This window comes from Melospiza georgiana, chromosome 1 (assembly GCF_028018845.1).
Source record: "Melospiza georgiana isolate bMelGeo1 chromosome 1, bMelGeo1.pri, whole genome shotgun sequence".
Classification (NCBI taxonomy): Eukaryota; Metazoa; Chordata; class Aves; order Passeriformes; family Passerellidae; genus Melospiza; species Melospiza georgiana.
This window is the reverse complement of record NC_080430.1, coordinates 71,593,913-71,616,958: the sequence shown is the minus strand read 5'-3', so window position 1 is coordinate 71,616,958 and position 23,046 is coordinate 71,593,913. Positions and strand designations below refer to the sequence as shown.

Here is a 23,046-nt window from a genome sequence, read left to right as displayed (position 1 = left end):
AAATACTATTAAAACAGAGGAGGTTTTCTGACTGCAGAAAGTATCCAGACTCATAGAAAGGACAGACAGAATTTGGTCAACCTTTGCTGTGAAAAAGGTGGACAAGATAGCTCTTGTCTCTGATGATTTTGCCTATCTTGCATAACCATGAGCTCTTTCTTTGACAGCTCTAGTCCAAACTCAAGAACCTTCTAGTTACTTATTCAAGACATCTGTGGTCTGTCTTCAGGGTCAGAAGAACAGATCAAAACCAGAAACCTTTTGTGGAGAACTGGAGTTGGTCTTTGGCAGGCCAGAGCTTCTGCTCATATATGTGGTAGACAAGGTTTCAAGAATGGAATGTGCAACCATGAAAGATCCTGGTATGGATGGAATGGTGGGGGATTGCCTGGAGGGATTTCAAACTTGACTTATTGTTAACCTCACCCTCTCCCACCAGCTTTTGTGGTCTTCACAGGGACCTGAGGACAGCACGTGCTGCGTGCTCTGCATGCTGCTTGCTCAAAGGGACAGAGCTGGACAGCCCAATACTGATGGCATAGACAGGTCCAATCCTCCCTACCAAAGCTGATGTCTGGCTTTTTGAAAGAGAGCAGTTTTAATGGGGAAAAAAAAAAAGAGTTTCAGGTAGGCTCTGAAACAACATTTACCACACAGGAGTGCTGCTTTGATTTTCCTAATGGGAAATAAAAGTCCAGATTGAGCTGCAATTGGAGAAAACAATAGCAACCAGTAAAGGTATTTTGTTCATGATTATCAGCTCACTTGTGTTTGCATGGTATGGGTCCTTGGTATACTGAGCTCTCAAATCCTGTCTGTGGTTGGAGGCCTCCCAGCCCTGAAGCTTTTGCCAACCACCTCTGCTTCTCAAAGCAAGGTATAGTAAAGGCAGAATAAGGTTCACATGTATAATCAGGATGAGGGATAAATTTATCAAGACTCTTCAAGATATTTCTTGTAAGGAGATTTCATGCAAGTGTAAAGTTAGGAGTGAAGAGCTTCGGGCAATGGTTGCAAATTTCTCCTAGATGGCAGCTACAGTTGATCCTGTGGCCTGTTATCAAGAGACACTTTTGTAATAAAATAGCAACACGTCCTTCTTCACATGACAGAAATCTGAAATTGAGCTGAAAAATTTGAGTTGGGCTCAAAAAGTGACAGGACTGATTTGCTAAAAAAGGTTTTTCAGGGCTATAAAGCACAAAAGTCCTGTTTTGATTTAGGAATACCCTAATCTTCATGTAGAGTTAGGAAATGCGTGGGACTATGTTTACCTGCTGTTGACCATTCCCTAATCTATAGAAAATAGGTGTACTGGAGATAGGATCTTGGACTAACCAAAGTTCTTTGATATAGGACTGGCAGAGTTTTGGACATATCCGAAGGGATTTTGGAATTACACAGCTTCCTATGAAAAGATGCATAACATTTCTCCCAATCGAGCTTGGTGTTCCTCGTGACATTTTCCCACCAATTACAGGTCAATTGGAAAGCTCTATACAGGTTTGTTGTAAATTTGGACTTTTAGTAAGGTATATTTCAGCTGCATGGAATGTGCTGGAGTTCTCCTGGACAGAGCAGCCAAGGAAAAGCTAATTCACCTGGCAGGCCATGCTGGTGGTAGCCCAGCAAGCCTGTCCACCCTGCTTGGGTCTTTCAGCATCCCATGCAGGAGCAGGCTGGGAGATGCTGCAGAACTCACAGGTTCAAGTGGAGCATGTGGGCCCCTGGGGGATGAACAGCACCGTCACCTGTGCCACTTGTGGTGCAGGTGCATGCTGCTGTCCAGAAGGACACATTCCTTTGCTTGCCCACATCAAAAGGATGGATCCCTTCTTCTCTGTAGCATGTGGGTCTTGCTCTGATTGCAGAATAAGAAACTGGCTCTGCAGGTCTTTTCTCACACAAAACCTTTATTTTTTCATGCTCCCATTTGCATCAGTGAAACTTGGGGATTTAAGACCTGTACTTTTTTCTAGCTTTGAGCTCTGTGTTCATAGTGCAAATATGGCCATGTTTAATCCATATTTCTACTCTGTCATATTATACAGCTTTTCACCAAGACAAACTTGTTATTTCTATGAATATATATTTATTCACTGAAATATATATTTATTTTGAATCAATATATATATTTATCTCTGCAGCCATAAAAATGTTATGCTTTCATTTTCATATAAGTGTAAAAGGTGATTTGCCAAATAATTGACGGTTTTACTTGTAGATAATATTTTGATGTCTTATTCAGGTTGTGTATTGATGGGCTCTTTGCTATTACTTTTATTGGATGATATTTAAAAAAAGATTGTTGTTTTTTTCCTCCTTATTTTGTGTGGAGCTACTGAGTAAAGCAGGTGCTGGAGTAAATCAAGGAAATGAAAAGTAGTTTTGACAGTGTTGAATCAGGTCTCCGAAAAAGAAACCAAAGTTGAAATGTGAATAATTTAAAATAGGATTTTTTTTCCCTTCCTAACTGAAAATCAGATTCTGGTTTTGTTCTCACTATAACTTTATTTTAATGAAAAAAATATTTTAGTTAAGTATTTAGTTTTTCCTGTATGTTCAATCTGTAGAACTAACAGACAAGGAGAAAGCCTTATGCAAGCAGGGCCACCAGTCAGTTCTCTACCAGTCTGTACATATAAACACCTCAGAGTTCAGGTACGTTTTCAGCCTGATATGGGTGATCAACGCTGTATGGTTATCATGCATCAGTGCAACTCGTACAGTAGTTGAGTTTACATGATAGAAAGTGATGATAACATATCTATGCATTGATGGGCAGGAGGGAACCCCCAGGGCTCAGAGCTATACATGGTGATAAGAGTGTTTAGGTTGGAAGCTTATAAACCTTTAGACTTGTGACTGATATGGTGTCAGGAAGAGCTGCAGCAAGGCCTTCAGGAGACTGAGTCGTTTCCTCCTCCTTTCCCAGGCTCCTTCCAGCAGCTGCTGTGTTTGGCAGCTGGTTGTCCTGAGAGGCAGCAGGGGTTGGCAGGGCTCGGACAAAGCTTCTATCTCTGCAGACATCCTGTGGGGTAGTTTTAGTTGGAACATGAATCCGTGACCCTCTGGACCTCAGGATTGTCTCCAAGGTCCTAGTTCTCATAGATTTTCCTCTTCTTTGTTAAAGAATGATGTGTCCTTGTCCAAGAGTATCTGACTAACTCCTGCCTATCATGACTCTCCCTGAAGAATTAGTGTGTATTTTGAAGGCTTAAGTGGTTTTGTTCTGCCCATTAAGGGGATGTGCCCTTGCAAGACCTGGTCTGTCAGACATTCCAGGGTTGCTCATTGATTTCACCTCCCACTGGAGTAAAAATTCTTCTTCTATCTATGGTAAGGATGGCACTGCATGTACTTCTGGGTATGAGGTGGAATTCTCTGTTCCATGCTGAGAACCTCAGAAGAACGGGATGCAGCCTGGCCCATGGTAAGCTCAGCACCCTGAAGTCCCTCTGGCTCCTCCCAACTTGCTGCCATAAGGTTGTGGTCATAAGGCTCTTTGAAATAAGTTGAAGATCCAGGAAAGCCATTACTATGCAAGTGATCATTCTGTTCAGCATCTAGAGATCTCAAATTTGGCTGTTATAAGGCAAGTTTAAAGAAGTGCAACAGAGAAATATGAAAGTATATAATAAATGATCAGGTGAAATTTACTTTTAGGATTTCCTGGCTTTGTGCCAAAACAAGTCTCCTGCTCAAAACAGAGTTCAATGTCAGAGTTTGAGCCTTCTAATTTGAACACCTATTTGGCCTTTTAATAAAGCAGGGGACACAAAAATACCCCTTCCTGCCTCTGGTTGCTCAATTTGGCTGGGGTTTCCCATTACCTTCTTTCCCAGACTATTTATAGAATAGCAATTAAGATTAATGTATAGCTGCTCACATTTAGTTCCTGGCTCAGCTGGGTTTTGAGCCACTCCCAACAAGAGCTGAGTGACTGGGATATTTAATGTCCATGAGAACTCCTGCTGAAATCAGCTGGAGCCATCTGTCATGTAGGTAGATACGTGCCTATCTTGAAAACAAATGGACCTTTTTTACTTTTTTCACCATTGTGAAATATAATTTTGAGGCTGAAGTCAAACGGAACATACTTCTGAGTCAATCTATGGAAATGTTTTCTGTTTTTCTCAGTCTATTTATGTCATTGAATGGGAAATTTATCAAATAACTAGAAGTGACTTCACTATGTGCATCCAATTCTAACCCAGCCCTTTTGAGGGGAAATATGCATACAACTCAAGTATTTTTCAATTGTTATGAAGTGATGAAATGCAGTGATGTTTTCTCTACCGCCTGCAAGCTTTTGTGGGTAGGATATGACTGATATGAGTAGAAATTTTAGGCATGGTCTGGGGGCTGCATGTGCCACTTAGAGGAACTTACTCCAGTAATAAGTGCACGACGTCCAAGTTCTTTCTGTGATGGAGATCCTGTGATAGTCCTGTGCTGCACTTTGTGTAGTGGGGGCTGATAGAGCCAGGCTATTGGCACAATCCCTGATCATAGGATGTTACTTGCTGGCTTTGTGTCAGGGGATATGGATGGATGGTGCCTACAAAAGCAGCCAACCAAAATAAATTGAACTCGAGCAGTGTTCAATCCTGTTTTGCAAGCAATTAAATAAGAATGAATATGATGATATGGCTTTGTCAGCCCTCATCACATCTGGGAGACCTGTAGGCTCCAGCCTGCTAAGCCAGACTGCTTGTGCTGGTAAGGAAGAGCAGAACTGTGCCAAAGGGAAGGGTCCCACGGCTCAGATTATTATCTGAGCTAGATTCAAGTCTGGGTGCCTGCCTGTGACTCCTCAGAAATTGCAAAACCTCATTTCTTAAGGATACTATGACAGAGTGTGCAAGTCCACAAGAGCCCTGCTTTTCCACAGCAGTGTCCCTTGGATTAGAATGGATTCTGGTAAAGTAACACAACTCTGTGTTCCTGATAAAGCTAACTGACAGAAGTTCTCCAAAAAAAAAAAAAAAGGCTTCATTTACAACAGGTTTCTATATATCCTGACACCAAGCTGGCTGAAAAGAAATTAAAGACTTTAGTTCTCCTGTGTATATGCACATCTATAATACTGTGACTTTAATATTTAAAACATTCATTCTTTTCCAGAGGTTTTTATTCTCACTTGGAATAAACCTCCTAACTTCCACTGAGTCAGGGCCCTGAAAACAATTTTGCTTTTAGCTCCACAAGACAGTTTCCTTTCCACAACAACTAGTTATATTGGATGGTGCAACAATTCTAGAGGAAGAGAAGTGTGGTCCTTTAATTTAAATAGTTCACTACACTGATATGTGCACTGAATTAAAAGGTGCTAAAATAATGGTATACACTGGTCCATTTTTAAAATTTATTTGCTTTAAGATGTTTTATTGTAGAGGCTTTTTAAATGTAATACATATAAATGTGAAAATAATTACTAATTGCTGATACCACACTGTATCAGCAATTAGCAATTAGACCCGAATAAAAAGGCTTTTATGGCATCTTAGAGTAAGACAGTAAACTACAGCTTTGGCTAATTAGCACATAGCCCTAGAACTATATCCCATGCTCTTATCTGTTATACAGATTTACTCCTCCAACTAACAGGCCTTTGGCAGCACTGCAGTGTTCACAAACCTGTGGGTGACCTGAATGACTTCTAGCTGCTTCAGTTGTTTCCTAGTTTGAGTCATCTCTACCCTGTAGGAAACCCCAGCACAATTCCCCAACATTTAAATCAAGCTATGAAAAATTACACCTTTCACTTCTTTTCATACAGACTATCTCTTGGTCTTGAGGTTTCAGTTGGGCAAGAAACAAAATGATGTCTAACATAAATTTTCCTGATGAAAACATTAATTAAAGCTTGGGTAATCTTACAGTCCTTGTTCTAGTTGTTTGTAGTGGATAGGAAGATATTATAACAACAAGATGGTAGTATATGTTGATTGTGTCAAGTCACCTGCTCAGAACCTCTCATCTGCGGTGCTAGAAATAATAATGCAAAGAGGATATTCTCCCTTGCATCCACTGGTAACAGTATGGGATAAGGGAAATTTATTCCCAGCAAAGAATAAAACCAATCTTCTTTGTATGGAATAAAGAAACGGGGAGCAGTATCTAGTACCTGTGAACAGGAACCTGAGTTCTCCCTGGGAGCTCTGACAAGTGCTTTATCTTGTTAGCTGTGGAAGACCCAAGATTTTCCCAATTTCCTTGGGAAATGGCATGAGCAGTGCTATACGGTGATTTTGCTTTGGCCAAGGTCTCAGCAGTGACATTGCTACAGGATGAGTGGGCTTTGGTTTAGGAGCTCTGACTAGACAAAATACAGTTCACATGCTTAACTGTCCCAATTTAGGATCTGGAAGGGCAGATGCTGTCTGTTAGAGACTTGGGGCAAAGCTCTCTTAGCAGAGGATGCTAAGGCATGAGGAAAGTCTATGGCAAGTTCTGTCATTTTCTGCCTAGTGTTTTGTAGACTACATTCAAGGGCAAAATTGTTTCTCTTTCCTTAAGGATAGCTTTGGATAAGAGCAAGCAAGAAAAGTGAGCAGAGGAAAGTGAAAGGGGAAGACTGTTTCTCTGACTGAGCAAGGTTGTTGAAATGTTACACTGAAGTGGGTTTTTTTTCATGATTATTGCTGAGAAGGTTGAGTAACAGCAGTCTGTACTCTGTTGTCATGTGTGAGCCTGGCTGCTTTGAACATAATTTATAACTTCTTTGTCCTTTTTTAACCTGCTTCTTCTGGAGCTGTGGGGCATGGGAAGAGCCTGATATGACTCCAGGTATTGTGACACAGAAAGCTATGCCTTTGCCATGTTCTTACAATTAGTCAGAAAGAGATGATCCAGAGAAGTTCAGAGAAACACAGAAATGACTTGGGGGCTTCCTGGACTGACTTACGAGGAAAGAATTGGGAAAGTTGCTGCTGTACATCTGTAGAGTTCTGCTAAATGATTAATGGGGAATGTGATGATAACATACAACTAATTGAGGCTTTTGTAAGCCAAAGTGAGGGGAATTACTCTGGTGCTGTATGAGGATGAATACTGAGCACTTACTACTGCATTGAAGATGGCTCTGTGAAGTACCCAGAGCAGCAGCAGTTGCTTGATGCTGAAAGAGAACTGCATTGTACTCTTGTTTTAGGAATAACACTAAAAATCTACTGCCACCTGGTTATGCAACTTAACTAGTCTCACAAAGAAAACCGTATCTTTGTAGAGTTTCCTCTTCATTGCTTAGGATGCTTCAAACATAGCTACTAAATAATGCCTTGCTTCAGAAGTTATTAAAAATAGACTGAAAGAAACTGAACTGGAGGGAAAGTAACTGGGCAATTCCAGAAGATGTTCATGTCCACATTTTTAATAGATTCTTATTGAAAATCTAGTGAAGCTATTTCTGTAGTAAGATCCTGTGATTTTAAACAGTAAATGCTGTGGAAGAAACTGAAATGGACAGTTTGGTGTCATAAGTCTGGTTGGAAGAACCATAGGCAATCTCTGAGGTTTAACAGAAAATTGTCTTTTCAAAAATTCAAGATTGACAACTTCTACTTGGAATGTTGAAGTTCATCTGCCTGTTTGTAACAGCTACTGAATAAAGTAATAGGCCAGGAAAATGGAGTCCGAGGTTTCTGCTGAAACACTGAGATCTTTAAGACAGGTAACTTAAAGATCTACCAAATAAGAAATGAATTTCATAGATGCAGTCTTATTGAAGAGTCCTCCCAGTAAAGTATCCTGGGATACCTCAAGGACCTACAGAGTGCCTGTAGTTAGGCCCAATTTGACTCAGGTATGTTATCCATTAACACTATTTCTCTAAAGTGGACTAAAAACACTGTAGCAATATTAAGGATAAACAAGAAGTGTACTATTTACGTGAAGGGTTACTAGCTGACTGACAGATGTTTTTGGAATTATACTCCAGTACCAAATTATGACTTAAAATAACAGCAATTCAAACATAGCTAAAATAAACCCATTGGACCCTAAACCAGCTAAATTATACTTATTAAAACATTTATGAACACATACTGCACATAAACATGTGTTCTGTGAATAGTTATGATCAGGAAGCAACTACAGTGGAATGTGGAGAACTGGGTGTCAGCCTATTTTTCTTGTTTTTTCCCCTCTTACATGTTTTTTCTACCTTGTGGTCCTGGGTCCCGCATTCTCTGCTCAAGACTTTGTACTGAGGACTAGAGTTGTATTGCCCCATCTTGAATATTCTATGCAATTAAGGAGGGGAAAGAACCCACAAAAACATTGCTTTTCCCCATAGCAGAGGAGGCTATTAGTGTGCCATGCTGCTTGAAAAAGCTCTGACATTTTGAAACAGGTCATAACAAAGAAAACAATAGCATGGTGCAAGAGCACAAATGTGTAATGACTGTGTTCTCTCAATCCTTCCTCATGCTCTCCCCCTCTGGCCCTGGAATAGAGGACAAAGGCCTAGTCCATCCAGATGCATGGAGGTATAACTTCCCGAAGGCAACAGCAATGTTCACCTCCTATGCAGGACTGGAGACCATGTGAATTAGTAGCTTTCTGAAGCTGTCAATAGATAACCTGAAAAATGATCATTAATACGTTTGCATATTTAGGAGAGCTTGTGTGTTCTGTAGCCATTTGTCTGATTTTATGATAGGGTGTTTGTACTCCATAGATGTCTTCTCTGAGGCTGGTTTTGAGGCTTCTGAGAGTCAATGAAGACAATTTAGTCAAAAGGAAAATGTTTCCTCTTCAGGATGTAAACAAAAGATGGAACTGTATTCACCCCATCATTAAAGAGCTACTGTAGTGCTCAGCAAAATTGCAACAAGCACTCTTGCCAAAATCACAACTTAGCGCCTTGAATTTGGCTGGAGGTGGATTTCAACTTTGTTTTTGTCTACTTCAGACTTAAAAGGCAAAAACCTGGCACAACAAAAGGACTGACTCTCTTGCCTGTTATTAAATGAAAGCCTCCCCCAGCCCAGTGAAGAGTTGTGCGAGATGTGGGCTTTGGTTAGAAGCACTACCCTTCTGTGTAGGGCTGTGCTTGTTCTCCTTGCTCTTGTGTAGGAGGTTTCACCTTGGGCTTCTTAAGGCATGGTGTGAAAAATGAAGGCCCTGTGAATCTGAGTCCTTTGTATGTGCCTTTTCTGGGGTGGAATTTCTCTTTCTAAGGGTCTTCTGTTCCTGAAACATCCAGCCCTTAAGAATCACCGTTTTGAAAAATGGTTTGGGGAAAAAAAACCTGCTAATTCCCAAGACAAAATTCTATCCAACTTCTTTTGGTCTTTTTAGCATCTAGTATGATATGAAGGGCAGCACATTTTTCCTCAGAAGCCTTCTTTAAAGATCTGTGTTAAACTGAGTTTTGTAGCTAGCACTGCTGTGCTGAGCTGGCTGTTGAATAAAATTGATTTCAGTGGATTCCTTCCTGAGTAGCATTATGGATACTGATGGGATACTTATGCCATCTTATGGGTGATTTGGAAGGTAAGCTGAAAGCAAATTTCAGGCTTTATCAGATCTGAATGGTGAAAATTTGGGTTAATTAATCTGATGGGAAAATATCAACCAAAAGGCTGTCCTGCTGGCATGCCTCCACTGAGATACAAGAGTTAAACACTTTGCCTCCACTACAGAGGAGACTAGGCACAGTTTCATTGTATTATACTGCTGTATGGACTCTATGTAACATGCAAGCTGTTATCTACAAATCACTTTTGCAAGCTTATTTATTCTAGGATTTACTGTTTGGCAGTCATTAACTCCTCAAATGCACAAAAATCTGCTTAAACCTCTCCTTTACATTGATTTAGTTTTATTCCATTCAGGAGAACTTTAGGCAGTTCTGCTGCTCACCAGGCTAAAATCTGAAGATATTTAGGAAAGTGGCTAGGACTAACATTATTCAGGTAACCATTTTAATCATTATCTGCCATAGTTGGGGCAGGATATGGAGAAGCTGCCCAAAATATTTGATGAAAATATTTTGATTGTCAGGTATGATTTTCCCCCCTGCTTTAAAGCACATTTAAACATTCAAGCCTGAAAGAAATGAATCCGTTATAGGGGGGAAATGTCTCAGGAACAAAATATATTTGTTTGGAAAGCTAAATCTTTCCTCAAAAAAGTGCTTAAAACCAGAGCCTGGTTTGAATCTCAATTCACATGCACTTCTGCTCGGGCTGGTGTTTCCATTGAAGAAACTGCAGTGGAGTTGGAGCAGACAGCATGGGATATTTTCAGGTCCTCTCACACGGTGACAGACTTGTTTTGCTCCCTGTTCCTGTCAGGCTTTCTTTGCTATTGACCTGATTTTTGCCTGCGCAGTGTGTAAAAATCCCTCAAGTATCGTCACAAACGCACCAATGCCATGCAACAAACATGCTGTGGGTGATGCAGACACTGGTAGGACTAAAAGGCCATGGCGCCAAAGTGTTGGCTGGCTGCTGATGTGTCAAATATCACAAGGCAAAAGGCTTTGTCTCTCTTCTGTCACCCTGATTTATTAGACGTTAAAAAAGACAAAGTACCCAGACACACAAACATCGCTGTTTTGGGAAGGTCTGTGAAACGGTTAATGCGCTTGTTCCACACAAAAATGTAAAGTGTCGGTTCTCTGATTACCTGCTGCTGGAAAGTGTTTGGACAGGTGCTGTGTTTCACCAGCCGTCTGTCAGGGCTGACAGCTCGGATTTATGGCCGCGCACCGGGGCCGGCCGTGCCCCTCGGCCCGCTCCGCTCCGGGCGGCGGCTGCGGGCCGGTCCCTGAGGGGGCTGCGGGGCTGCGGGCCGGTCCCTGCGGCCGCTCCGCCCTCCCACCCGCCCGGCGGGGCTGCTGCGGTGCCGCTGCCCTGGGCACAGCGGGGCCACGGCATCGGCACAGCGGCTTCTCCCTGCCGGTGCTCCCGTTCGCTCGGAAGGAATCAGCCGGCGTGCTCTGAGAAGTTGCGCGAATGGGACAATTCCCGCCCAAAGGTGAACAGGGGGAAATTCGTCTCTTGCCGCCTCTTAGGAGGATGATGCTCGAGCAGGAGGAGGCGGAGAAGACCCTCCCTACCGAAAGCCGCGCAGCCCCGCCGCCGAGCGGGCTCCGGACAGCAGCCGATACCCGCCCCCTGCTCCCACCGCCCCGCACTGGGGACCGCTTTAAACCCTCATTTCGAGAGTCTGAGGGCATCCGAACAAGGGCTAAGAAACGACCGCGAGGACCCTGTTACTGTGCTGTTGACATACGTTTCTCGACATATCAGAAAATGGAGTTTCGTAGAAGACGAATACAGAATAGAATACTTGTTAACAAGGGATATATGGAACTGCGGACTTTTTTTTCTCATTTTTTCTTCTTTTTTCCTTTTTTTTCTTTTTTTTTTTTTCGTAAGTAAAAAGCTCTATGTCATCCTGTTTAAGCATACGTTTATACACAATTCACCCCTATTCACACTTAAATCCATCCGATTAAAATACACACTTGTGGCTATAACAACAAATTCCGCTTTCCATCAAGGTACTTCTAATGCACCCTGAAATATGACCTCTACAGATGGACAAAAGCAAAAGATACTAGGAGCTGCATGCTAACAGGTCATATGAACTCCTATAAAAAGAGATGGTAAAATGCAAGCCAGAGGAAAGAGCAGATTATGGAAGGGTAGATTAATATTTGCTCAGAGCCTTGAAGGCAGAGTGATGTCGAAACAGTGTGTGTGTATGTGTGCGTGCGCGTGTGTACATAAAAACCAATTCCTTCAAGGGCTGGATTACTTCATACATTAGTCACTAATCTCTCACAATGTTCTGATGGATGTTATGGTCTGAGCTTAACGCACCGTGAAATCTGTTCGAGCTGTATTGAAACAAGTCGGTGTTTTCGGCCGCAGATTGTTCTGTTTAAAGCCTTCCTTTCACAACACACCTTTGCTATTCGGAATAATTTTTGCGAGTAGGGTAGAAGACAGCCGCTGAATCTCAGCGCTGAAGGAAAAAGAGGTGGGAGAGAAACTCCAAGGTCCGAAATGGGTGTAATTGAAAATTCTCCTTGACATCGTTTTCTTTTTAGGTAACCTGTGTTTGCAGAGGACTTGAAGGGGAAAAAACCCGCCGATTTTCATACTTTTAAAAGTATTAATTAAAACAAGCAACCGAACAAACGAGCCCCGAATGATCATTTCAGCATTTGTATAAACTTTTCGAGTTCGGGGACGACACTGATTTTACTTCAGCAGCCCAGGCGGCTAGCCCCCTAACCTTTCCTTTTCCCGATTTAGCCTTTCTGAGGCTTTGCTGATCACTTCTGACAACACAAATCAGCCTTAACACAACGCCCGTCGGGAGAAGGCAACGCGTGCGAACTTTTTGTTACCAACAGATCCTCCCCAGCTTTCAACCCGCTGAGGATTCGCCCGCTCTAAGTGCCACCGGGGATGTCTCCACCAGAAGTAACCGGAGCCCGGTAAGTGCCAGCGACCTTCCTGAAGCGAGTTTTCCTCGGACCGAGAGATGACAACAGGATTACATGTCGCCTGCTGTCCTTCGTGGAAAAAATAACAAAAAAAACCCGCCAAAAACAAACAAACAAACAAACAAACAAAAAACCCCAAACCAAACAAAAAAAACCGAGGGGGGGAAAAAAAAAAAAGGCAGGCAGAAGGCAGATGTACAGGATTTTCACAGACTGCCCCTACGTCGGGCGGTTTGCCTGCAAATCTCTCCGCCAGCATTTCTGCAGGGCTGAGCCCCGGCAAGAAATTCTGATTTGACTCGAGGAATTGCAGAGGACTTTCATTCCTGGCGGCAGCCCAAGAGGAGAACCTCTCATGTCCCTGACTAAAATAAGGCGGGTCCATAGGTGGCACCTCTACCCGCCGGCAGGGATGGGGATGAAGGGGCGGGCAGCCCTGCTGCCCCCGCGGGCCTGCCAAGCTTCTCGGTCAATGCTGTCCCACGACAGGCTTCCCTCCCTCACGCCAGCACAGACAGCACGCTCTTCTCCTTATTACCGCCTTTATTTAGGGGGCAGCTTTTATTCGGGGGAAAGGAGAAAGGAAAACATGGTGGCCGAGCGTCAATAAAATGCACACGCACATATATTACATACAAACACAAAAATAAAATACGAAAAAAATTTACTCTTCTCTTTCCAGTAGCAATGGTCTTGGCCATAAACGTAGAACGCCAGCCAGTACAGGACATAACGCCTGACATTTCCTTGAGCCCTTTCCCCTCTCCCGCCCCCTCCAATAATTAATTAAAAAAGCTGCACTCTCTTTGTGTTAAAAACACTACTTTTATAAATAATTTAATATCCTCCCTTCCCAGGAAATGCCAGTTGCCGGACAGGAGAAAAGGTTTCTTTTGGCACAGTGATGCATTGCTTTGCAGTACAGACCTACGGCTCCTCAGCAGACCCCGGCCCCCTCCCCGACTCTCTGGCTGCTGCTCCCGGCCCCCTCCCTGCTCCCCGCCCTCCCAAGCGCACAGCGCATCCCCAGCGGCCGCCACCGCGCCCCTCCGCGGGCACCCCCGCCCTGCTGCCCCCGCCTTCGGGAGCGGGAGATGTGGGGACAAGAGAGGGACACACAAAGGGGATGGCGACGGACTGGCTTAAGTCAAGTAGTCTCAACGAACAGTAAGAAGCACTTGAGGCTCATGGCTTTGTCCAAACCGAGGGTTGTTTGATTTTTTTTCTATTTTTTCCTTTTTTTTTTTTTTTTTTTTTTTTTTTTTTTTTTTTTTTGGCTTAAGTTAAACCCACTGTCATTTCACTAAGGCACAGTCACCGAGGCTTTTGCTTGGAGGCTGCGGTCGCCTCTGGAGTTTAAAGTGCGGGATCCAGAGCCTCCTCCTTTCCCCCTCCACGCCTCCCCGGGCAGGTCCCTCGCAGGGGAGGAGGGGGGCTCCATTAAGCCAGCGGGGTCTCCACGGCGTACGGCTGGAAGGAGGCCGAGCCCCCCGCCGCCGGCGGCAGCGGCCCGGCCAGCCGGAGGGGCGCGTACAGCGGGGAGCCGGGCGGCGGCCCCCGCCCGCCCTTGGCCATCCCGCCGTGGAACAGCGGCGCCCGCGGCCGCTCCGCCAGCGGCGCCGCCTCCCCCGGGGCCAGCGCGGGCCGCCCGCCCCCCAGCAGCAGCGGCGGCGGCGGCGGCGGCGAGGGCTCTCCCAGCCCGTAGGCGCAGAGCTGCAGGAGGCCCCCGCCGTAGAGGGCGGCGGCGGGCGGGGGCTGCGCGGCAGGTGGGTAGGGCAGCAGCGGGAACGGGCCGGGCAGCAGGTGCGGGGGCGCGGGCGGCGCCGGCCACAGGAGGCGGCCGTGCGGGGCCGGCGGCGGCTGCGGGGCTGCGCGGGGTCCTGCCGGCCGCTGCAGGAGGCTCTCGATGGCGAAGGAGCTGGAGAACTTGGCAGCGCCGCCGCCCGCCGGCCGCGCCCCGCCGCCCCCCGCCGCCGCGTCCTTGGCTCCCGGCGCGCAGTGACAGGGCGAGGAGGCGCAGCAGCACCGCGGGGAAGCGCCGGGGGACGCGGCGCCCGCTCCGGCCGCCTCCTGCGGCACTTGCGGCGGGACGCCGGCGGCGGGGCGGGCGGGCTGCGGCGGCGGGGCGGCGCGGCTGAGGCGCTTGCGGCGGCGGCGGAAGACGCCGTCGGCGAAGGTGTACTCGCTGCTGGGGTTCAGCATCCAGTAGTTGTCCTTGCCCCAGGGCCGCGCCGGGTCGCGCAGCACCTTGACGAAGCAGTCGTTGAGGGAGAGGTTGTGGCGCACCGAGTTGCGCCAGCCGGTGTAGGCGCCGCGGAAGAAGGGGAAGCGGCTCATCAGGTAGTCATTGATCTCGGCCAGGGTCAGGCGGCCGCCGGCCGAGTCGCGGATGGCCATGGCGATGAGCGCGATGTAGGAGTAGGGCGGTTTCGGGCGCCGCGTGTAGGGCTTCCCCTTGGCGCTCTCGGCGGGCGGCGGCGGCGGGGGCTGCGGCGTGGGGGGCGGCGGCGGGGGATGCCCCGGCCCCCCGGCCCCGCCGCCCGGGCTGTTGGCCGCGCAGTCACCGTCCGAGCCCAGCTCGCTCTCCGCCGGAGCCGGGGAGAGCGAGCCGCTGCCTTCCTGGTCGCTGCCGGCGCTCAGCTTGTCCTCATAGTGCTGCGAGAACACCTCCAGCTTCATGGCGGCGCCGCCGCCGGCCCCCCCGCACCCCGCGGCTCCGCTGGGCGGGCGCGACCCCCGCCCCTCGGCGCGGCCTCAGGGGATGGAGGCGGGAGGCAGCCGGGTGACCCAGCGGCTGCTGTCCCCTCGGCGGCTTGGACAGCTCCGCGGCGGCAGCGCCCGCCTCAGCGCCGCCCGGTGCCCGGGTCGCTGGCAGGGGCCGGCCCCTTCGCGGCCGGTGGGCGCCGAGGACGGGCTGCGGTGCCCTGCCGCCTTCGGGACCGGGCGATTCCTCCGGGCTTCCACCTCCTTCTTCCCCACTGGGGTGCTCGCTCTCCTTTCGCCCCCTTTTTGTCCTTCTCGCCCTTTACTCTCGCTGCTCCATGGGGCCGAAGGAGGGGGCGAGGAGGTCCCCGTGGAGCCGGTGCGAGCAGAGGGCGGGCGGGCGGCTGCCGGAGCTGGCGCTTCTCCGCGTCCGTCCGGGCTCGGTGCTCCTCGGGGGCGCTGCCGCTGCTGCCGTTCGGCGCTCCCGGGGCGCGGGGAGAAGCTCTCAGGGCCGTCGGGGATACTCCGCTCTCTCCGGCTTCGAGCGCTGTCAGTGCCGGGACGCCGGGCTGGCTCCTCGCTGCGAGGCGGGCAGCAGACGGGTTATTAGGGTTATTAGTGTTATTGTCATTATCTCTCCCTTCCCCTGTGGTTGTGTGTCTCTCCACCACTTTCAGACCAGCCCATTATAACGCCGGCGAGAGGCGGAGCCAGGACAAAGATCTGAAAGGGTGGTGGGTGGAGAAGCAAGGTAGCCAAGGTGGGTATGCCCTAATAAGCCATATCAGAGCCATAATTAGCTAAGATGACAGCGAGGTCTTGTTGGAAAGTTATTTTACGAAACTTGTTTGTATTTTCTCCTGCCAGGTCCCTCCCCTTCCCGGGTATTTCGAACGAAGCCGCAGTTCGGCGCGACTAAGCAGAGCCGGCCCGCCTCCCAGGTGTAAAATGCAGAATGACTTATAGGTGGCAGAGCTGAACCTGTTACGTGCAGTGATTTATTTTAATAGCGCCGTATAAAGCAACAAGTTGTAATATGACAGCTCAACAACCTGTTGGAAAATAATACATGGCTTTGCAGTTGTGAATTCCTAATGATTTATGTAGCCTGACAAAACAGTTTCAGTCCTGGTCTTCTCTTTCCTTCTGTCATAAGCACACCTGGTGCAGAGGTAGAGTGGGAACAGGTAGGCAATGCTTTGGAGTTTTGCTATGAGAGAGTTAGACAAAGCCTTAACCTCAGTTTTATGTATCTCTTTCTGTAGTAGCATTGCTTAAGCTGTTCTGGATGGTGTGTTTGTAACCTCTCTCTTACAACTGACACTCTCTAGTAAAATCTTTTATTGTGTAGGTTTTGGGTTCGGGTGTTTTTAATGGTATCTTTAACATTTTTAAATCACCGCGAGTCTGTAAATTTCCCATAATACTTGGGACTATGTATTCTGCAATTTTACCTAGACACTCTCCTTCTTTAAAAAAATTAGTCATACTTTTTGGGTTTCTTTTTGGGTTTAAGTTGTCAGGGTTTTGGGGTCTTGCCCTCCTTCAGAGTTTTTTTTTTCCCTCTCCTTCAACATTATGCTAGGTAGAAGAAGTCAATGAAGAGAGCTAGCTGGCAGCAGCTTCTCTGAAAACTCTCTGTTCTGCTCACTGTTCAGAGTCCATTGCAAAATTCCATTTCACTTCATATGGCAGTAGTGCTGGCGTCTGCAAAACAATAACAATAACATCAGCAGAAATCCAGTGTGGTGCTTATGTTTTATTTCTCATATGTATGCTTTGAATTTTGTGTCCTGGAGTAAGAGTTGGATTGCTCCATATTTTCCAAAAGCAGTCTTTCTAAATCAGACCTTATTTTAGAATAAATACATAATGCAGAGTCACTCTGGTTAGAACAATTCCACTGTGGTCTGGCTCTCAAGGAGTATTGGAGAGGAAGATGAAAAAAACGCAGGTTTAAAAGACTAAGAGGAGAAACAAACAGCCCTACTTTCTATCTTGATCTCTCTTGAACAGAATATATGTTCCCCCACACACACCTGCATTTTATTTCAAAGCTTCGCCATTTCTTCTGTCTGCATGAGTTTACGTGGTAAATACTGAAGAGTGAGGGGTTCTTATGTCCCCCTTTTGAAAACTTTAATGGAAATAATAATACCCTGGATGTCTTGCTGTTCTCACAAAAGCTGTACCAGTTGAGAAAAGCAGGCAATTCAGAAAGACAAAAATAAGAGGAGGGAGACCTCTCTTGGTTCATTGTTGTTGTTGTCTCCATGTGATGTAAACTGAAATCCTTCAGTAAAGTGTTGTCTTAGCTGTTGGTGCCAATGTTTGTGTTTAAGGGTATGGGAAAAAGGTATCATTCCTTCCAAAACTCATATTTTCTATGATGATGCCAATGGCAAGGGTAGGTTTGTTCCTCTTCCTGCTTTTGTTGTAAATAGCAGTGAAGTAGCGATGATTTGCTAGCTTGCCTTTGATGTTTATTTTATTACCGTTCCACTATTTGTGTGGAAAATGTACACATTGTCTCTTATCTTTATTCAAAGAACTTAAAAAGTCATTCAAATGCTGTAGGTAAACACGTCAGACATAACAGAAGCTTTTTCACAGCCATACTTCAAGACTAGGAGTGGATGGCAAAGCTGGTTTTTCAAGATTCAAGAGGGGACAGAAGCTTGTACTCAAAATAATACAAAGATAGCTATTAATGGGTGGGAGCAGGGAACCTTTCTGAGATCAGCGCTGATTCTTGTTGTGGCTCAAGGCCCCTTTGCTATCTCTGAGCCAGTGCCTGTTGTAAACTCTCCCTTGAAATCTCTGGTGGCTCTGACCTAAGAAAATATATGAAAAGTGCTTATGAAAGGTCTGTGCCGGGTTTAAACAGAGCCTTCCTGGCCTGAATGAGAGCAATATCAAGCCCATTGCTAACGCTGCCAATGAAACACAAGCAAAGTTGTAAGAAGTGGTGAAATATTCCAACTACTCCCATCTCTCACCACTGAGAGTATATGTAACCTCAAGTCTTTTCCTGCTATAGTTTTTAAAAAGGCACAGTATCGCCTTCAGGTTTATAAAGATTAACACAATCATCGGAAAAACTGATTCTGTTAAGTAAACTTCACATCAAAAGCACTTTGATGTGCTGTATTATAGCAAAGCCAAACACCCCACCCCCATCACCCCAAGAAAAATCTCCAAAAACCTCCAGTGAAGCAAGGTAAAAAAAAATCTAATTCTTTGTTCTAAAATGAAATGTCTCTTCCTCTTTAGATCAGCAGAGTAGGACTTTTTTGATGTACAATCCCCTCTTTTCCTACCCAAAACAGTATCCAGTCAAAGACAAACGGAGAAACGTGAATGGTTGCTTGAAAATCACGCGATCAGCTTTGCTTCCCATTTTTTGTAGTATTTCACTCATTTAATTCAGAAATAGTCTGCCAATGGGTACTTGGAAATGAGGTTGTATAGTCCTTTGCAATTTGCTCAAGCTACCAATTACAAAAATATTCTGTACTAAATGTAGAAAAATGCTTTGCTGTCTGGTGGTTGTGAGTTTATTTTTGGTTGATCCATGTTGTCTCCATGGTATTTTAAACCATGGAGATATGTGTTTTTTAGTTCAGCAAACATTGTTCAAAGGTGTGTCACGATATGTTCTTGGTTCAAATTCTTTTTAAAAATTATTTCTTCTAGTTTTTTTTCTTTTTTTTTCACTCAGTTCTTTCTTACTTCTCTTTTCTGCCTTCAGTCTCTCCAGATCTCTAACTATAGAATAGAGAGGAGGGTTTCCAAGTAAGGTCATATAAGAACAACTGGCCAGTAAAAGTCTCTGTGGTGTCTGGAAAGTCCTATAGTTAGTGGCAGGCAAGCTTATTTGTGCACCTGACATGTCCAGCACAGCAGCTGGACAAAGTGCTCCATCATCCCTTCTCCTCCTGTGGCAAGCTGCAGGAGTGCCCTGCCTTGCCAGGAGCGAGCAGCCTGGACAATGCAATACACGACGTGAGAAACAATGGAGCAGTTCAAAGAGCTCGCTCTGGACAGGCTGCTCGCAGCAGGAGATGTGCCTAGCATGCATAAATGAACTGCAGGCTGTGAGGGCTGGCTAATTGCACTATGTATATTTTTGTAGTTGAAGGAAATCCAGCTAGAGATCAGCCGTAAGAGAGGAGGTTACTGGAAATTCCTTTAGATCTTGAGAGGAAGAGTTTGATCACTGAAGCAGAATGCATGTCTGCGTGAATTCCCTCATTGGGAAAGACCGGCACTTTTTCAGAAGAACATCCATTCCCTGTGGGCAGAGATTTTCTCGTGTCTTTGGCAGGTACTAAGAGCTGAATTTACAATGGGGAGTTCCATTTCAATTTTGTTTCATGCAGTCTTTATTTTCTTGGGAGACATTACTCAGAATGAAATTTTCCCATGCTGAGAGCTTAGTATCACTTCCTCCCTGTGCCCACTGCATGTTCCATAAAAAATGTCTGCATCTAAGCAAATTTTTTTTTTCTCCAGAGCCATGGATTGTGACAGAATGGGCAGGCACAGATGTTCTCCTGTGAAGGAAGTGACATTATTGTTCGTGTTATTAATGCTTAGTACTGGAGAAAAAAATCCAGATTCTTACACCATCCTTTTCACCAACAAATCTCAGAGCTCTCCCATTTTACAGGTGACAAGGAATGATGGCGAGTCCTGCTGAAAATAATTTGGTAAGTCAGTTGCAACCCTGTCTGTAGAACTGAGCTCTCTGGAGCCCTTGTCCTGTGCTGTGTCCACTGAGGTATCCACCACAAGGCCTCACTGGAAAATGCTGTACTATTTAGCAAGGAGCTGTCAAAATGGAGCTCGCTCTGTCTCAAGACTCAGATAATTTATAGCTAATTCTTGCTTTTTACTAGTGCTGTGTTAAGCCTCCAGGGCTTGAATGAGGTTCCACACTGGCATAAGATGAACCTCTCTGGAATATATTGCAGGTTTGCAGTCTGAGAAATACGTGACATAAAAGAGTGCAGGGTGAGGTTAAATCAACACAGTATTTACAACATATTTTGTGATGACTTAATTCAGTAACTGTCCCCAAAGGCTTTTCTCATGGCTGATTACCGGGTTTCATGTAACTGCACCACGAGAGACAAAATCCAAATGGTGGATTTCTTGTGGATCTCTTCAAGGAAATTTTTCTTACAGTAAGGAGGAAACTGGTATTGGAAAGCAGCACGTGTATTGATAATCCTGGATATATAATTGCCAGGAGGGAATTGCTTGCTAAGGGGCAGGCTCCACCGCATTTAGAAGTTACGCTGTGTTACGCTTGTTATGAAGTTATGATGCAGAAGCCATTTGGTGAAATTCTGTGGCTCTCTGCCAAGCAAGCATAGTGAATGGTTTTTGCTACTGGTGCCAAACAAACTTAAAAAGAAACCATCATAGCTTGTTTTTGCTGGTGCCAGACCAAATATCTGTTGGCATCAAACTTGGTATTGATGCCAGAGGCTTGCTATCACTGGCCCGTGATATGAGGAAACACCAGCTGAGCTGTTACAATAGCCTCTCACTGCCTTCAAATCCATGCATTGATGGAGGAAAGTGAACAACCTTGTGAGAAGAGAATTACAGCAAAGTTAACTCAGGGATGAAGGACTTAGAATATGTGATGGAGACTCACTGAACTTTGCTAGCCCTTGCTGGAGTACACCTAAGCCAACTCAAACCCATATATATTTTACATAGGTAAACAGTGACTTGAGATATGAAGGATATGTTTCAATTCAACGAAGTTAAAGTACTATTTATAGCACTGTGGATCAACAAATTAATCACCTTGCCAATAATATTCCAGTTGAACAGCAATATGTGTTTAACATTCTTACTTCTGGGTTGGATTTCTTTTGTTGTTTCTTTGCTTTCAAAAAGTTATTTCTGGGTGGAATCCCATGATTTATATAGGCCTTAGCCAAATCTATGAATAAATAATGGTGTGAAAACCTTCTTGATTTTTATTTTTTCCAAGACAAAGTGAAATGCATTATAATGGAGCTATTTGGGAGCAGGCTGCTGACAGTCAGACTTTGCTGTGTTAGGCAGGATTTGGCAGTACTACCCTGAATTGTACCTCTCTGCTGCATTTTCTGTCCTCTGTTTGCTGTGTTCTGTTTTCCTTCTCTGCAGCCCTCCTGGACAGCTCCAGAACCATTGGAATCTTTGAAAATCTGGTCCATGCTGCTGCTGGCTTACTCCTGGAACAGAGAGCGGAGTTATACCGAGGGCGCGTCCACTGCAGTACCTCAGGTGGCGAGGGATGGGGATTTATATCCTGCAAACTGGTTCTAAAAATCGAGCATGTTTTCACCGCCTTTCAGAGAAATGTAACAAATACTTGGAGAGCTGGTCCTTCTGTTGCTGCAGATGTAATAAAATCATTACTTTGTTGAGTTGCATGCACTGTGTATTTGATTTCCAGTTCCTAGGTGAGTTCTTAAGGGATTAGCTGAGTTTCAGTCTCTTTAAGGTGTGAATAAACATCCTGTTGCCTCACACCCATGAAATTTCTTCCCAACAGTTGTCAGAGTGCTTTGTGCAGAGTGTTGCTATTTTGGTTCTCTAAGTAAAGGTTCACAGGGTTTGAATGTCATGGCCAAACTTACATGATCTAAGATGGGAATGGAACATGGGTTTCCTAATTCCTCCACTACTTCTCTACCTACTAACCCTGTTGTTTCCCTGAACCTTTACATATACTTTAGTAGATTAATAATTAACCTCCAAGTGGGGCACTTTGAAGCAAATGTAAAATGAAACCAAACACTTGTCATGGTTTTTAGTCATACCAGATTTGCAAGTAGGGTGTGTTTAAATGATGCAAGTAGATAAAGTCTTGTTAATTTAGATTAGAGTAAAAGTCAGTGCCTTATCAAAGCAAGTGACTAATTAGGAAAACTATTACCTTTTGGAAAAGAAACAGTTGAACTATCACTCAAAATTATTTTAACTAATTGAACTGTGCAACTGCTCAGGCTCCTGCAACTGCTGAGAAAGAGGAAAGACAGAGAGCTTTTCCCAGGAATTGCCAGTGTTCTGGGGACTTTTTGATAATTTTGCTTTTAGAAAGTTAACAATACTTGTCATCACTGCGTAAACAAAGAGAAGGGAGGAGAGTCCCACGAGTCATCAAGGAGCCAAATATACAGAATTTAAGTGAAGAACTGGAGCATTTGTACTAAATACACTGCCTTCATTCTCTTCACCTTACTGAGCCAACAGGACAGCAAAGTGCTTGTGAATGGTTTGAAATGATGAAGTGAATCTCAGGTCTGTAATAACAGACATTGGGCATTTGGGAACCTGCAAGGGTGGAAACAGCAGGGCAAATTCATGGTGTGAAAAGAAAGATTACGATCAGACTGTATTTATGTTCAGACAGATACATGCAATTGTGAAGAATCATTAAATAACTGTTAACCACACCTGCACAGAGCCTCTGGCAATGCTGGCTTATACGGAATCTCAAGAGCTGCCATGTGCCTGACGTCATACCTTCGCAAGGAGAGAAAAGTCTTGGGTGTTAGCCCAAGACTGGTAAGTAAAGCATAGTCCACGGATTTGTGCCAGTTTAATGTCTGCAAGTGACTTTGTGGTGTGTCACACCCAGTATCTTCTGCCCTGTAAACCTGTCAGTAGTCCTGATTTGTTTGCTTATGACCAGGTCTTACTAAACATCTCCAAATCTGCTTTAATGCAATGGCTCCTTCCCTCTAAGTCAGTCAGGACTGTGAGGAGGGAGTGGGTGAGTATGGGTGCACAGAGGGAGTCTAGCCCAAACAGGATCCTAACTTTTCCGGGATTGTAATTTCTACTGTGGCACCAGATGC

General features: G+C 45.3%; 1 protein-coding gene and 1 long non-coding RNA gene across 2 annotated transcripts; one reads left to right on the top strand and one right to left on the bottom strand.

Moving 5' to 3' along the window:
* Window positions 1–13,755: 13,755 nt before the first annotated feature.
* FOXQ1 (forkhead box Q1) lies at window positions 13,756–15,168 on the bottom strand. Its single transcript, XM_058019854.1, has one exon. The coding sequence runs from the start codon at window positions 15,149–15,151 to the stop codon at window positions 13,913–13,915; it is 1,239 nt and encodes a 412-aa protein (XP_057875837.1). The 5' UTR covers window positions 15,152–15,168; the 3' UTR covers window positions 13,756–13,912.
* Window positions 15,169–15,332: 164 nt separating this feature from the next.
* LOC131081020 (uncharacterized) lies at window positions 15,333–22,588 on the top strand. Its single transcript, XR_009114238.1, has 3 exons — window positions 15,333–15,935; window positions 16,043–19,887; window positions 21,347–22,588. It is a non-coding gene; the product is annotated as an uncharacterized LOC131081020 (long non-coding RNA).
* The last annotated feature ends 458 nt before the right edge of the window (window positions 22,589–23,046 follow it).